This window comes from Phyllobates terribilis, unplaced genomic scaffold (genome assembly GCF_046119375.1).
Source record: "Phyllobates terribilis strain yellow unplaced genomic scaffold, ASM4611937v1 Scaffold_1__5_contigs__length_1240528914, whole genome shotgun sequence".
NCBI classification, from domain to species: domain Eukaryota; kingdom Metazoa; phylum Chordata; class Amphibia; order Anura; family Dendrobatidae; genus Phyllobates; species Phyllobates terribilis.
Window position 1 is genome coordinate 66,441,220 of NW_027362761.1, and position 17,808 is coordinate 66,459,027.

The 17,808-nt window shown below is 39.9% G+C and overlaps 1 protein-coding gene across 2 annotated transcripts in view; it reads right to left on the bottom strand.

The window, feature by feature from the left end:
* HSDL2 (hydroxysteroid dehydrogenase like 2) overlaps positions 1 to 17,808 on the bottom strand; it is a 90,689-nt gene that overhangs the window by 51,719 nt on the left and 21,162 nt on the right. For both annotated transcript variants that reach the window (XM_073663675.1, XM_073663607.1), the window contains 2 exons: positions 16,808 to 16,906; positions 15,462 to 15,576 (listed from right to left, as the gene is read on the bottom strand). In XM_073663675.1, the coding sequence (XP_073519776.1) occupies positions 15,462 to 15,576; positions 16,808 to 16,906 (214 nt within the window). The remainder of the gene's footprint in view (positions 1 to 15,461; positions 15,577 to 16,807; positions 16,907 to 17,808) is intronic.

The window sequence follows — 17,808 nt, forward strand, 5'->3', positions numbered from 1 at the left end:
CAATTTTGGAACCAAATTTTTTTTTTGTTATGGAGCTATAAGGGTTAAAAGTTGACCAGCAATTTCTAATTTTTCCAACAAAATTTACAAAACCATTTTTCTAGGGACCACATCACATTTGAAGTCACTTTGAGAGGTCTTTATGACAGAAAATACCCAAAAGTGACACCATTCTAAAAACTGCACCCCTCAAGGTGCTCAAAACCACATTCAAGAACTTTATTAACCCTTCAGGTGCTTCACAGGAATTTTTGGAATGTGGAAGAAAAAAAATGAACATTTAAACTTTTTTCAGAAAAATGTTACTTTAGACCCAATTTTTTTTTATTTTCGCAGGGGTAACAGGAAAAAATGGACCCCAAAATTTGTTGTGCAATTTCCCCTGGGCACGCAGATACCCCATATGTGGGGAAAAAACACTGTTTGGGCGCACGGCAGGGCTCGGAAGGGAAGGAGCACCATTTGAATTTGCTTGAATAATTAGCGGACGCCATGTTGCGTTTGGAGAGCCCCTGATGTGCCTAAACAGTGGAAACCCCCCACAAGTGACCCCATTTTGGAAACTAGACCCCCCTGGGAACTTATCTAGATGGGTGGTGAGCATTTTGAACTCCCAGGTGCTTCACAAATTAATCCATAAAAATGAAAGTATTTTTCTTCCCCACTTTTTCATTTTTACGAATCAATTTGTGAAGCACCAGGGGGTTCCAAGTGCTCACTATGCATCTAGATAGGTGCCTTTGGGGGTCTAGTTTCCAAAATGGGGTCACTTGTGGGGGAGCTCCAATGTTTAGGCGCACAGGGGCTCTCCAAACACAACATGGTGTCCGCTAACAATTTGAGCCGATTTTCCATTCAATTTGTTAGCGGACACCATGTCGCGTTTGGAGAGCCCCTGTGTGCCTAAACAGTGGAAACCCCCCACAAGTGACCCCATTTTGGAAACTAGACCCCTCAAGGATTTTATCAAGGGGTATAGTGAACATTTTGAACCCAGAGGTACGACACAGAATTTGATAACATTAGGTCATCATATTGAATAAGTGGTCATTAGTCTTGAGCGCAAGTGCTCGCTACTTGAGTTTGCATCGGGTACTCAGGTATGCACCATGTACTGCGTGTGCTCGAGTGACATGCTTGAGTCCCTGCCCCGCATGTTTCACGGTTATTAGACACCCAAAAAAACCATGTGGGGATCGCTCGTGCATGGCAGACAATCCCCGCAAAGTTTTTTTGGCAGCGAAGCATATGGGGCGGAGACTCGAGCATGTCACTCAAATACCCACGATACTCAATGCATACCAGAGCACCCGATGCAAACTCAAGTAGCGAGCACTTGCGCTCAACACTAGTCGCCATATCGCCATCTTTTTTTTCTTACTTTTGAAAAAAATCCCAACCCCCATCACAACCCTAACCCCAACCCCAACCCTAACCCCAACCCCAACCCTAACGCTAGCCCAACCCTAACGCTAGAGTTTATTTTTTACGCCGGTCCTCGTGCGGTATAAGTGATTAGACGACTTTATCTTCGGGTTGGTGAGATTACAGAGATACCAGAATCATATGGGGTTTTTATGATTGACAGCTGTCACACACTAAAAGACGCATTTTTTGTAAAATCTAGTTTTTGCATCGCCATATTTTGAGAGCTATAATTTTTCCATATTTTGGCAGACAGTCATGTGATGGCTTGTTTTTTGCGAGATGAGTTGACGTTTTTATTGGTGACATTTTCAGGCACGTGACATTTTTTGATCGCTTTCTATTCCGATTTTTGGGAGGCAGAATAAACAAACCAACAATTCAGGATTTTTTTTTTTTTTTTTATTCTGTTCCGCGTGTGGTAAAATTGATAATGCATCTTTATTCTTTGGGTCAGTACGTTTACAGCAGTACCACATTTATATTGTTTTTCTATGTTTTGGCGCTTTTACACAATAAAAGCTATTTTATAGAAAAAAATATTTTTTTGCATCGCTTTATTCTGAGAGCTATAACTTTTTGATTTTTCAGATGATGGAGCTGTATGGCGGCTTGTTTTTTGCGGGACAAGATCACGTTTTCAGCGGTACCATTTTTATTTATATTTGTCTTTTTGATTGCGTGTTATTCCATTTTTTGTTTGGCAGTATGATAAAGCATTGTTTTTTTTTTCTTTTCTTTTTTACCGTGTTCACTGAAGGGGTTAACTAGTGGGACAGTTTTATAGGTCAGGTCGTTCCGGACGCGGCGATACCAAATATGTGTACTTTTATTGTTTGTTTTTTTTTCATAATAATATTTTATTGATGGATACATTATATTTTTGATGGATTATTTTTTTTTAAAATATTTTTACAATTTTTTTTTAATTTTTTTTTCACTCTGTCAGTTTTTACACTTTTTTACTTTGTCCCACTCTGGGACTTTCACTTTTTTTATTCTGATCGCCTGCATAGCATAGGGATGGAGCACCATCCCTGTGCCATGCAGGCAGTCAGTGCTGCACAGTGAAAAGATTGTTTGGTCGTGCACTGCGCATGACCTAACAATGTTCCTGCTGCCTGGTGACCCGGATGTTGTCATGACGACATCGGGTTGTCATGGCAACACCCGGGAAGCCGCGGCAGACAGCGCTGGAGGCCGGAAAAGGAGGTGAGTATTGAAATCGCCTCCCCTTGCCACCGCAATGCTGCGATCGACTTCGATCGCAGCATTGCGGGGGTTAATGTGCCGGGAGCGGTGCGGGACCGCTCCCTGCACATAGTACCGGGTGTCAGCTGTGACAATCAGCTGACTCGCGGCGGCGATTACGCCCGCACACCTGTGTGCGCGTGCAATCGCGATGACGTATTAATACGGGTCAGGCTCTTAAAGCCCAGGGCACAGACGTGTATCAATACGTCATGGGCTGTAAAGGGGTTAATATCAGCCCCCAGCTGTCTGCTTTGCCTTAGCTGGTTATTAAAAATAACAGGGGGAGGGGGACACATCTTTTTTAGGGTCCCCCCCTATTTTTTAATAACCAGCCAAACAACCAGTCAGCTGTGAGCTGGACTTGTTATGCTGGGAAGGGGCCAATATCCATGGGGCTTCCCAGTCTATTAATAACAGCCCCCAGCTGTCTGCTAAAAATAAGGGGGGACCCCACATCATTTTTTTTTTAGGTTCCCTCCATTTTTTAAATAACCAGCAAAGGCAAAGCAGAAGGCTGGGGGGCTGATATTAATGGACTGGGAAGCTCCATAGATATTGGCCCCTTCTCAGCATAATAACACCAGCTCACAGTAGTCTGCTTTCCCTTGGCTGGTTATTAAAAATTGGGGGGTACCGCACGTCGTTTTTTTTCTCCATTTATTTATTAGTAATAAATGAAAAGAATCAGTGTGGGGTCCCCCCTATTTTTAATAACCAGCTAAAGGAAAGCAGACAGCTGCAGGCTTATATTAAAAGGCTGGAAATGCCCATGGTTATTGGGCCATTTCCAACCTACAAATATCAGCCTGCACCCGCCCCAGCAGTGGAGCAATATTTTTGATGCGCCAATTGTGGCACTTAGCCTCAGCTCTTTCCAATTGCCCTGTTGCGGTGGCAATTGGGTAACTGTTTTTGGGGTTAGCAATGGAGAGGTGTCAGTCAGACACCCCCATTACTAACCCAGTAGTAAAAATAAATAAACACACAGAAAAAAAAAAAAACTTTATTTGAATAAAGACTCCCCCACACTAGCCTTCGTTTGCCAATTTATTAATCAAATGATCTCACAAAGTAATCCACGTTCATCTTCTTGGTCTCCGATGCCTGTGGATAGCAGTAAAGCTACCGCTATGCACAGGTGCCGGCTGATGATTACTCTCATCAGCATCACCTGCTCTCGCTGCTATCAGCTAGAGCAGGCGACGCTGACGACAGTAGTCGTCATCAGCTGGCGCCTGACCAGCGGTAACCTTGTCACTGCCGCTGGTTCACACGCTGTCCTCTGTGTGACCACGTGGGAACCTGCAGTGGTCCGCAATACCCAGAGTCTGTCATCTCCCGTGACTTCAGTAAGGTTACCACCGGTCAGAACCACTGTTTCCCACGCTGGCACACAAAAGGACCGCATGGGAACCGCCAGCTGTTCGGGTTCCCCATTCACTTGAATGGGGTTCAGGTCTGGGATCGAGTCTAAAGTTCATCCAAACCCGACACACCCGAACATCCACGAGTCCGCTCATCCCTAGTCATGATGATATTCAAATTACTCTATGTCATGAATGCATGCATATTGGATTATAATTTTTCCTAGTCTATGATAGGCCTCCCATTTATCCTTTTTTTTTCATGTATATGATGTTGTATGTTTTTAATAATTTTTGGTTAACGACATGGATAATGTTTTACGATGATGTCTAGATTGATTGGCTAATTAATTGTTGAAATTGGTGGGATAGAGTTTACATATGTGGGCTATGAGGTCTTACTGTTATGGCTTGATCCATGAATGAATTATCAGTTTCGGCTAACAATATGGATTGACATACTGCGATAATTATATGAATGTTGCATTTTTATTATTTCAAGCCATAATGGAAGTTTGTGATAAAGCTTCAAAATGGATATAAAGAAATAATTATGTTAAAATTTCCGCATTCTCTATGTGTGTTTAATATCTATGATCTACCCCACGCTTAGAGTTAGTGGATTGTATACTTCCCATGAGAATACTTGTTTTATAGCCACAATCTGCTTAGGTTATATTACTTTACAGTGCATCAAGACCGTCTAAATGGATAATCTTGATATTCTGAAGAGGTAATATGCTTTTGGGCTATTTTTATTATTTGTCATAGCCTGGTGTTGACAAGCCATAATCTTTATTTACGGTATGTTCCTAAAACATTACTATTCAGAGCTGTATATTGTGTCAAGTAATTTGCTACAATAACTAATATAGGGAACACGTAACCTGGTGGCTCCTAGCCACTCTCAGATTTGTAATGGAAAGCAGTCCTTAAGATGAAGGGATGCAGTCATCACAGGTATATAGGAATATATTAACTAGCACATCTAACAAGGAACACATTTTTTGTTCACATTATTTAAAAGGGCATTTTATACACATTTTTCTTTTATTCAGATATTGATTGTGATACTAAATAGTGGTAAATACACTTAGCGTTGAAGAGTTGTTCACATCCATTTCATTAAATGGCAGAACCCCAGTACATTTGATCTCGGCCAATTTTAAAATTCTGTGCACAAAGCACTATGGTTATTATGATTATTTATATTGCTTTGTTCCTCCAGCTGGCAAAAGAAGCCACCTATGAAACAGTGTAAAGACACTTCAGTGCATTATCATTTTAATAAATGTGTCAAAGTGCTCTGCATTGTGTTTTCTAATGACGCTCCCCGCACAAAGACACCGAAATGAGATGGTAAAATGCATATAAAAAGGCTTTTTCTTCCTTAAGAACACTGCTTGTTTGTGAACTGTATTTAACACCTTCAAAACACGTATTGTTTCCCAGACACAGAAGGTTATGGGGTTAATTAACTATATTTTTTCCTGCATAGTTTAGTTAAAACGAGGGAGGTGTGAAAGCCCTGTAGCTTGATAGAAAAACATGATGCATATTCACAACATATAGCATGCATTAACACAATTTCGACAGACAAGTACAAAAAAGGAAAAAACCAAACACAAAGCACTGCTAAAATGGCACCTTTTCCATTTATTAGGTTAAATTTACATTTTTTTTTTTAGTTTTATAATATATACCCGAGCGATGTCAGCAGAGAGGAGAGTGATGTCTACTCTCGCTCTTGCACAGAGACAGTGCAGGTGGTTTATCTTTAGACAGCAAGCCAGCACGGTCATTCAAAATAGAAGGACTGGCCATAATCTAAAGGTGCACTGAGGAGTTTAGCCACACCAAGGGTGCACTGTTCATTACCATATTACAATAAAGATCTTTTGGGGGGCGTCAGATGAACACATTAGAAAACTAAAAGAACGACTTTTATTTTGGCTTCATCGCCTTCAAGTCTGTGTGGTTAGTTTGAAGTGTAAATTTGGGGTGACAACGCTTTGTTACTAGTTATTATACAATGAACATGCTTATTTATTGAGGTTGCTTGTATAGGGCCAACATATTCCCCAAAGCTTTACATACATCGCGAGTCTCAGAGGAATATATCTGCAGTGTGGGGAAAAAAGGTGGTTCCGAAAGCAAATCTTCATAAATACAGGGAAAATATACAAATGCTATGCAGATGCTGTCATTTGTTAGATTTGAACCCAAAATCCCAAAGCTGCAAGGTAACAGTGATAATCAAGGACTAACCATGCTGCCCTACCCACTGACCATTATGTCTCAACTTCATGAAGTGCATTGTTAAAGAAGAACTTCCACCTATTTTTTTCTATGAAATGTGTATATCTGTGCATGCAATGTAGTGTGAGTGTATTAATATACTCACATACCACTGCTCTCTCTGGTCTCCAGCGCTGTTCTGTTCTTCTTCTGAGTGACGTCACTGCAACTGCGACTAGCAGGCTTACTATGCATCAGCCGGAAGTTTCTTATACAATGTAAGCATATGGAGCCTGGTTCTGATGCTGCATAGGCTTACATTGTAAAAGTCACTTCTGGGTCACATCTCTGAGAAGAGGAGAAGAACGGCACTGTACAACAGAGCGCGACAGTAGGTGAGCATATTAACCCCTTCACAACATATTTACGTGATATGTCGTGTCCCTGCCTTTGATGTGGACTCACATTGGCTGACTTAATCAGCAATCATGTGCTTTTAACAGCCACGCGAAGAGCAGTGCTCCGCCTGCGGCTGTTATCCTGTTAAATCCCGCTGTCAATCTCTGACAGCGGCATTTAACAAGCGCCTTCAGGGGCGCACCATTACACGCGCCTATTGGTATGCCTGTGACGTGATCGCAGGGCGCTGATGGGTTATCATGATTGCCAGGAGTCTGCTGATGACCTCCATGCGTGTCATTACTATCCTCCTGTGAACACTGGCTTGTGGCCGGCGTTCATTGCAATTTCTGCTATACATAACAGTGCTGAAGCCCTGCTACATATAACAAGCGATTGGAGGATCGTAGCTTCAAGTCTCCTAAGGGGACTATTATTCATATTGAAAAATATGAATAATACAAAGAAAAAAAATGTCAAAAGCTCAAATCACTCCCCTTGTCCCATTAAAAATAAAATAATAATTAAAAAAAAACAAAAAATACACATATTTGGCATCGCTGCATTCAACGAAATGTTTGATATATTAAATTATAAAGTAAATTAATCCAATCAGTAAACGGCGTAACAAGAAAAAAAAAAAAAAAAATCGAAACACCAGAATTATGGTCTTTTAGCCGCCACAACATTGCAATAAAATGCAATAAGAAGCAAATCAAAACATTGTATGTACCCCAAAATGGTATCAATAAAAATGTCAGTTCAGGGCGCAAAACATAAGCCCTCACCCAGCACCAGATCCCGAAAATTGAAAAAGCTATGAGTCTCGGAAAATAGTGACAAAAGCAAAAAAAATTTCATAAAAAAAAATAAATAAATTGGTAAGTAGTGAAAAAAAAATCATAAACTAAAAAAACAACAACAAAAAAACCTATACGTTTGGTATCTGAGTACTTGTACTGACCTGGGGAATCATATTGCCTGGACAATTTTATCATACAGCGAGCATCTTAAATAAAAAAAATATTGTGGAATTGCACTTTTTTGTTTTGCAATTTTACTGCACTTGGAATTTTTCCCCCATTTTCAAGTACACTATGTGGTAGAATGAATGGTGTCATTCAAAAGTACCACTCATCCCGCAAAAAAGAAGTCCTCATACGGCTATGTGGACAAAAAAAAAAAAAAAAATATGGAACTTGGAAAAGGGGAAAAAAAAAAACAAAAACAGAAAATGGCCCGGGGGTGAAGGAGTGATACACTCAGTCTACATTACATGCATATACACACACATTTAATGAATAAAAAATTAGATGGGAGTGCTTCTTTAAAAGGAAGACTATATGTAGAGATAAACACATTCCAAATTATCATTTGACTGGCATATAAACATTGCCAACATCCATGTCAAGGAAATTTTAAAAGGGTTATAATATAATAATATTTATTTTTATAGCGCTAACATATTCCGCAGCACTTTACACTTTTAGGGGGGGCTTGTACAGACAAAAAGACGTTACAGAATAAGCATAACTCAGATATTAAAAGGAGTGAGGGCCCTGCTTGCAAGCTTACAGTCTATAAGGAAATAGGAGAGACACAAAAGGTAAAATATACACATATTGTATATCAATACTTCCCTTGAGAAAGCAACGCGAAACGCACGTTGGGAAGAGATTTAACAGCCCTGCACACTGGCCTAAGGGGTTTGAGGGATACTACCTTGTGGGTAAGTGGAGTTGGTCTACCGGTTTTGGTGAGAATTTTACTCGCGAATATGACATCCACTGATCTTTGGTTGCTGGCTGACTTTAGGTTTACTATTGGAATGGTTTCCTGTGCTCCTACTATGACCACTAGGGTAGGGTGTAAACTGTAATTTTTAGGCCGACTACCTACCATTGGGTAAATGATTCCCAATTACCCACCCCACATACTACACGGGTTACCCTAATCTTATCTCCAGCTGGCTAGTCTTTAGGGGTTATTCTGCACTACTTCATTGCACACTGACTTTATATAGCTATATGTTTTTTGTATTTTAATAAAAAAAATTTTTTAATAAAGTTGTTTTTTTCTGTGTTTGATGGAGTTGTGTTGGGCACACTCTTACCCATGTATGTTGATGTGCCCGATCTAACATGTTTTTGGGAATTTTTCTAATATATTGTATAATACAGCCATAATATGCTAAATAGGGTAAGTACATAACACTACATGAACTGGTCACCAGCCAGTATGTGTACAGTCCAGACAGATGCTATTAAGTGCTTGGATGGTATGAACATGATTTTAAAGAAAATTTTAATATGGGCCATACTGGGACAGTTGGGTAACTATGTTGAGGCAATAGGCCACTCTACAGAAATGGGTTTTTAGGGAATGCTTAAAACTGTTGGTATTGGGAATTAATCGAATTGTCCTGGGTAGTGCATTCCAAAGAATTGGCACAGCAGGTGAGAAATCTTGGAGATGGGAGTAGGAGGTTCGGATTATGAAGAATTTTAGTTTTAAGTCATTAGCAGAACAAAGGGCATGAGTAGGGTGGTAGACTGAGATGAGGGAGGAGATATAGAGTGATGCTGAATTGTAGAGAGCTTTGTGGGTAAGAATGATAAGTTTATATTGAACTCTGTATTGGATGGGCAACCAGTGCAATGACTGGCACAGGGAAGAGGCATCGGTGTAGCGGTTGGCGAGGAATATGATCCTGGCTGCTGCGTTCAGGATGGATTTGAGAGGGGAAAGTTTAGAAAGAGGAATACCGACTAGTAAAGAGTTGCAGTAGTCCAGACGAGAATGAATAAGAGCTACAGTAAGAGTCAAAAGGTAAGAAAAGTTCTGATTCTAGATATGTTTTTGAGGTGTAGATGGCATGAGCGAGCGAGTGATTTGAAGTGATGATTAAAGGAAAGATCTGAATCAAATATGACCCCAAGACAGCGGGCATGTTGCTGGGGAATAATGGTGGAGCCACAAACGGAGATGGCAATATCGGGTTTAGGTAGGTTAGTGGAGGGAGGAAATACGAGTTGGGTTATCTCACTACCGAGACTTGGCAGACAACAGATTTTCCAGGCAAAGTTGCCATTGGCTGAAGTATTACATGGTGGCCATTGAGAGCATGTTAGACCTCTTCAGTTTGTTTCATAGAAGATGGTTTCCTAGCTGACAACTTCCCTATTTAACTTCAGTATGCAGTAATAGGACATGGACAACCACTATACCTTAGAATAAGAAGAATAAAACTTGTTAGACACTAGCATTAAGCTGTAATTGTCCTGAAGAAAAACAGAATACATTTAATAAAATTTGACGTGCTTGTGCTTAACTTTAAAGGAATTTCTTGGATAGGAACCTCTTTATAAATTGCTACTTTCCAAATTTCTCATTTTTCAAGCTGCAACCTTTTGGGAACAGAAGAAAGCAGACAAGGACAATATGCTTCCTAAAATCTGTCAACGAAATGAAACAAAATCTGACACGGTATGCTTGATGCAATCAAGACAACTTCTGTCCACTCTCGGATTTGGGCTACAGCTTATATCAGGAATTTTCAACGTGGCCAAGACCCCTTTAAAGTCAGGTTGTAGGAACAACACAGGAGGTATTAGCTTTAGCAAGCTGGTGTCAATCTCATCTAAACATCAGTCTACTGCAGGGCTGTGGAGTCGGAGTCAGTGTCCATTTTGGTGGAGACAGTCTGTATAAAATGGACCGGCTCCAACTCCTAAAATATATAATAAATTGGGTACAGTAGTTCAATGTAGTTTGTGGGGAATATTTTTTTCATAAGAATTTGGGAAAGTTATGAAATGTCCTATAAATGTCTGTCCTATTCCTGATCTAAGGGTCTAAGACCAGCGTTTCCCAAACCCCATCCTCACGGCCCCCCACAGGTCATGTTTTCAGGATCTCCTTAGTATTACACAGATGATTGAAGTATCAAGGCATCAGGAATTCTCTCCCTGTGCAATACTAAGGAGATCCTGAAAACATGACCTGTGAGGGTCCGTGAGGATGGGGTTTGGGAAACACTGGTCTAGACTTTTAGCTGAGATGAATCTGTGCTACAATAAATGTATCACTTAACCGGTTCCCGACCGCCCACTGTAGATAAACGTCCGCGCTGCCTGGGCACTGTGCAGCGCCGACGTTTAAAAACGGTGGGTGGTCTCGCAGTGCTCAGGACCCCCAGGGTCCTGCAAGCGCTGCGATTCCGGTGCAGAGCGTTAGCTCTGACAGGGGACATCATCGGGACCTGATTGGATCAGGTCCCAGTGATGTTAACCCTTTGCTATGTTCTATATGCCGCGATCTATAGTGATCGCAGCATATAGAAGATAGAAGGAGGAGAGGAGGTCGTCTTACTTACCTCTCCGACGACCCCTGATAGCTTCCAGGACCTGGGGTTGCTATGGCAGCTGGAGGTCACATGACCGCCTCCAGCTCTGCCATATATGTTGTCCTGCCTGGCTCAGCCTGCAGCTGAAGCCAGGCAGGAGACTGACTGTGAAACAGTCAGCGAAGATCTCATGTAATGTAATACATGTCTATTACATTACATGAGATCAGTGATCAGAAAAATAAAAATTAATGTCCCATACAGGGACTAAGTAAAAAAGTAAAAAAAAGTAAAAAAAGTTTAACTGTTAAAAAAAAAAATAAAATAAATCACAAAATAAATAAAATATTAAACCAATAAATCCGTATATTTTCACAAAACCAAAAAAAAGTACACATATTTGGTTTCGCCGCGTCCGAAACAACCCGAGCTATAAAACGGTCACACTAATTAACTCCTTCTGTGCACACCGTAATAAAAATAAATAAAAAACGGAGCAAAAAAATATGCTTTTTCATCATATCGCCAAACAAAAAGTGGAAAAAAATGCGATCAAAAAACAAAATAGAAATAAAAATGGTACCGCTGAAAACGTCATCTTGTTCCGCAAAAAAAAAGCCACCATACAGCTCCATCAGCCGAAAAATAAAAAAGTTATAGCGCTCAGAATAAACCAATGCAAAAAAAAATATTTTTTTCTATAAAATTGTTTTATTGTGTAAAAGCGCCAAAACATAAAAAAAAAAAAAATACAGTAAGTGTAGTATCGCGGTAAACGTACTGACCCGAAAAATAATGCTGCCTGATCACTTTTACCACACGCAGAACGGCATAAAAAAAAAACTCAAAAAACAATTCCTGAATTGTTTTTTTTTTTTAATTTTACCTCCCAAAAAACGGAATAGAAAGCGATCAAAAAATTCACGTACCCAAAAATGGTACCAATAAAAATGTCAACTCGTCCCGCAAAAAACAAGCCGTCACATGAGTCTGTCGGCCGAAATATGGAAAAATTATAGCTCTCAAAATATGGTGATGCAAAAACTAGATTTTGCAAAAAAAAAGCATCTTAGTGTGTGACAGCTGTCAGTCATAAAAACCCGATATAAATCTGGTATCTCTGTAATCGCACCGACCCGAAGAATAAAGTAATCTAATCAGTTATATCACACTAGAAACGGCGTAAAAAATAAATAAAACCAATTCTTCACCTGCTACTGATTTGTTTATTATGTCTCCCAAAGATCGCAGTAAGGCTCTGCTCACATTTATCCTGCGCTCTGCGCTGAGCACTTACACCCGAGTTTCCGTGTAAATCTCTGAAATATGTGATTCAGACAGAACCCATGACGGAAGATTCCCTGTAATGAAGCAGATATAGGGCACTGTGGATGCCGTCTGGCCTGTGATCCCACGGTGTCATTTGTTTTAGGCATGCATAAAAGTGCGGTTGGCCACAGTTTTGTGCACTTCAGAAAAAAAGGACACCGCTAAACAGAGGCCAGACGGAGTCCAGAGTAACTCTGCTGCCTCATTACAGTAAATGGATCCGGCAGGGGTTTCATCTGAATTACATCACTTGGAAATTTAGATGGAAACCCCGATGTAAGTGCTCAGCCTAGAGCGCCGGATAAATGTTACGTAAAATGTTCCCACTCAGGTCCGTCATCTGTTAAAAATATAAGGGACTTCCAAGTTACTGGTAGCAGAAAGGCTCTGGAAAAGCGAAATGGCCCTTGCCCCCCAAAAGAAATTCAGAAAATTTTGTGCTCCCAAATCCAAATGCCTATTCTACAATAATTTGTTCTCCAATTGTCAAATAGCGCTCCGTCCCCCCCAGATCTCGCCGTATGGCTGAGCGGTACGATACAGCCACATATGGGGTATTGCCACTTTTAGAAGAAATTGTGTGACACATTTCGGCACCATTTTTACCCATTGCCCTGTGTGAAAATGTAAAATCTGAGGGTAAAACATTTTTTTGTGGTAAAAATATAATTATGCTTTTTTCACTGCCCAATGGTATAAATTTAAAAATTAAAAAATACTCACTACTTCCCTAGATGAATTCCTTGAGAGGTGTAGTTTACAAAATGGGGTCACTTGTGGGGGTTTCTGCTGTTTCGGCATGTCAGCGACTCTTCAAATGTGACATGGTGTCTGCTGCCTATCCCAGCCAACATAGCGCTCCTTTCTCTTCCGAACCCTGCCGTACACCAAAGCAGTGGTTTTCCCCCACATATGGGGTATCGGCGTACTCAGGAGAAATTGCACAACAAATTTCATGGTGCAATTTATCCTGTTACCCTTATGATAATGCAAAATTAGGGAATGAAAAACATTTTTTTTGTGGGAAAAATGTGAAAATTGTATTTTTACGGCTCAATATTATAAACTTCTGTGAAGCAGCTGGGGGTGCAAGGTGCTCACCACACATCTAGATAAGTTCCCTAAGGGGTCTAGTTTCCAAAATGGTGGCACTTGTGGGGGGTTTCCACTGTTTAGGCACATTAGGGGCTCCCCAAATGCGACATGGCATCCGCTAATTATTCAAACAAATTTTACATTCAAAAAGTCAAATGGCGCTCCTTCCCTTTCAAACCCTGCCATGCGCCCAAACAGTAATTTGCCTCCACATATGGGCTATCGGCGTGTTCAGGAGAAATTGCACAAAAAAATTTGGGGTCCATTTTTTCCTGTTACCCCTGTGAAAATAAAAAAATTGGATCTAAAATAACATTTTTGTGAAAAAAGTTAAATGTTCATTTTTTTCTTCCACATTCCAAAAATTCCTGTGAAGCACCTGAAGGGTTAATAAAGTTCTTGAATGTGGTTTTGAGCACCTTGAGGGGTGTAGTTTTTAGAATGGTGTCACTTTTGGGTATTTTCTGTCATAAAGACCTCTCAAAGTGACTTCAAATATGATGTGGTCCCTAAAAAAAATGTTTTTGTAAATTTTGTTGGAAAAAAGAGAAATCGCTGGTCAACTTTTAACCCTTATAGCTCCCTAACAAAAAAAAATTTTGGTTCCAAAATTGTGCTGATGTAAAGTAGACATGTGGGAAATGTCATTTATTAACTATTTTGTGTGACATATCTCTCTGATTTAAGGGCATGAAAATTCTAAGTTTGAAAATTGCAAAATTTTCGCCAAGTTTCCGATTTTTTCACAAATAAACGCAAGTTATATCGAAGAAATTTTACCACTATCATGAAGTACAATATGTCATGAAAAAACAGTCTCAGAATCAGGGGAATATGTTGAAGCGTTCCAGAGTAATTACTTCATAAAGTGACAGTGGTCAGAATTGAAAAAATTGGCCCGGTCACGAAAGGCAAAAACAGGCTCTGGTGCGAAGTGGTTAAACATGAGCCATGTATGAGGGAGTCGGGAGTCGGGAGTCGTGGAGTCGGTGTCATGGTAATTGAGGAGTTGGAGTCGGAGGTTTGGCTTACCGACTCAACACCCAGTAAACAAGGGCTGTGATGAGTATGTGCTGAAATCTCTTCTATTTGAGCCTTACACGTCTCTTCTCCTCATTACTAGACATAAACCAGAAGTGATGCCAATTAAGGTATTTGATAGGATAGGTACAAGTAAAATGGAAGACTTATGAAAATAACTAGCAAATTAGGGCTTTCTCTCATTGTGATGTAGGATGTGAAAATCCGAGCGCTCCCACCCAGTACCTGTACCTGCATATTTTTTATTCCGCACAATTTTCAAGATATTGGTTTGCAATTGGTGAATAACACTTGGGGTGACATTCAGAGACTGAAAAACCTGTACTTTCCTAGCTGCGGTCTCAGCTGAGAAGTGGCAATTGTCTCCCACGCCTTATATTTTATTTACTTATATAGCGGCATTAATTCCACCGCGCTTTACAGACAATATCGGCACTGTCTCCAATGGGGCTCACAATCTAAGTTCCCTATCAGTATGTCTTTGGAAGAGTGTGGGTGGAAACCCATGCAAACATGGGGAGAACATACAAACTCCTTGCAGATGTTGTCCTTGGTGGGATCTGAACCCAGGACCCCAGCGCTGCAAGGCTTAAGTGCTAACCACTGAGCCACCGTGCCGCCCTTATATGCCTGGACTCCAGAACGATATATAAGAGATTTGTGCATGGAGCACACACTGGAGACAAGTAGTAGATGTGTATTTGCCTCCGCATACTAATAACAGAGCTGTCATTCACTCATATCAATCTAATATATTTTTAATTTTTCACCATTAACTATATATGCAGAATTTCTCATTAATAAAGTAAATAACCATTTTCCTTTAATATTATGCAAAATGGAGATATCTCCCTTACATAAAGTTGTTGACAGATAATAAAGCAACCTATTAGTAATTACTGATAATGCAACAAAGTAATACTATAACTTGTCATATGTTTTAATGTGAAAGTTTTTGAAGTGCTACCTACGTCAGATATGTTCCTCTGGTATTGATGCCCATCATGAGATCAACTTTTTTCATTGGAGTATCCACAGTGTTGGTCAGGCTGATGGCGCTAGCATTGTTCACCAAGATGTCAATACCTATTTAAGTAAATAAATAATAATAAAAAAGTATTAGTAGACATTTGTTATCCTTGACTGAAATATATAAGGAATTGCAGGTGGTAGTTAAGGGGTTTTTCTGATCTTCAGAAATGGTATTGTCAATTAGTGCTTGTAAATACAAGCACATTTTGCAATTCGCTGCTTGCTAAAATTTTCAACTGTTGTTGATATACTAATAGTTTTCTTTAATTTACAGCTTGTTGTCTTGGAGACCGACCACCACCACTAAACAGCAGGACATGTGCAGTGCTCAGATGCTCATTTCTATTGAGCTTGTAAACGCTGTTTTGAAGGTAACCAGGCTCTGTTGAGTGTGCCGATACCTCCTAATCATGGGCAACTTCAGAGCACTGCTTACATGGTACACCACAGCAATGTTCGGTCTAGTAGGCAACGAGCTGCCTAAAAAAAAAAAAAAAAAAAAAAAGAAGAAGTGTTCATATCTAGAATGGCTGCAAATTTTAATCAATTTCCATCTATGGAGATTGGAATTGCCCTTTAAAGGAATATCATGATATGAACCATAAAAATAAACACATAAGGCAAACTTTAGTATGATCAAAGTTATAGAATTCAGCAAGAAACTGGATCTTCAAAAGGGGTATTCCACTTCAATCAGTGTTTGTCCCTATAAATGGCCCTTCTTGAAGGGAGGCCTGACATGCCTTATTAGATTGTCTGTAGATTCCACCAACAAGACTGCAATGGTCCCGGAAAGCGATCACATGCCGCACATGGAAACAAGAGAATGATTCACAGGTCCTCATTGCAGTTTAATTTGTGGACGGAATACAAGAATTTTCACAAATAAGTCATTTTAAAACATCACTTCTAATTCTCAACTATACAATATCAGTAATTATCTGTACAGCAACCAAACAAATAGCAATGATACTATATAGCATTAAGCCAAAAAGGCTGATTGGCACTTTATGTTGGATATTCAGATATTTACTGGAGCTCAGGATTAGCAATACCCTACCATTAAACCTTTTTTCTGTCAACATTAAGTCAATTATCCATAAAATTACTGCCATTCGAAAGAATAAAAGATTAACATTATTGGAGTATTACAGTTATGTCTACAAGCATACTGTTATTGCTACACAAGTCTGCTTGTTGTTACATGTGTGAACAAGACATAAGAAATGGCAATTTGTTTTGATATAGTAAGTAAGCCCGTACAATGCTAAAAGAGATGGAATACCTCCAAATGTTTTCACTGCCTTTTCCACGGCTTCGCTGATCTGATTTTCATCTCTCACATCGACAATGCATGGCAAAGCCTTCCCACCAGCAGCTTCAACTGTACAGAGAAAATACATGGAGTAGTCAAGTTATACTATATTACATTCCCAAGACATACTAGCCAGAAAACGTTCTACAGACTAGATGGAGCGTATCAGTATTGTTGGATAAATTGAAGATTTCCACCCCAAAATAATAGTATGCCATCTACTGATCAGAAGCTACATCAGTATTCATCATGCAATACCATCATGGAGGCCTCCAATTGGCTTCAAATGTATTTTACAGCAGATCAAAAAACCCCAAATATACAGCCAATGTCATTAAGAACTATCTGCAACATAAAGATGAACAAAGAGTCCTGGAAGTGATGATATGGCTCCCACAGAGCCCTGATCTCAATATTATATAGAGTCTGTCTGGGATTACATGAAGGGATAGAAACATTTGCACAAGCCTACATCCACAGAAGATCTGTGGTTAGTTCTCCAAGATGTTTGGAACAACCTCCCTGCTGAGTTCTTTCAAACTATGTGAAAGTGTACCTTGATGTTTTGATGCTATGAAGGCAAAGAGTGGTCACACCAAATATTGAATTGATTTAGATTTCTCTTTTGTTCATTCACTTTATTTTTATCAATTCACAAAATACAAAACTATTAACACTTGTACTTTTGAAATCATTTTAACTTTCCAGCATTTTTTCCACATCTGGGTCAAACTTTTGCACAGTACTGTAAAGCTTTTTCATGGATTATAAAAAGGTCATTTATGTGCCATACACTTACTTTTAAGTATGAAAACAAGTTACAGTACGCGAATTAGCCAAGACTAGTCCGGTTGGGCGCCAATTTCCCCAAATGTGTCCTGCCTGGAGGGGGGGGGGGGGGGGGGGCATATTTAACAACCACCACACAGATGAAGTCACCATCAGGGCTCAACAACTCTCACATTATGTAC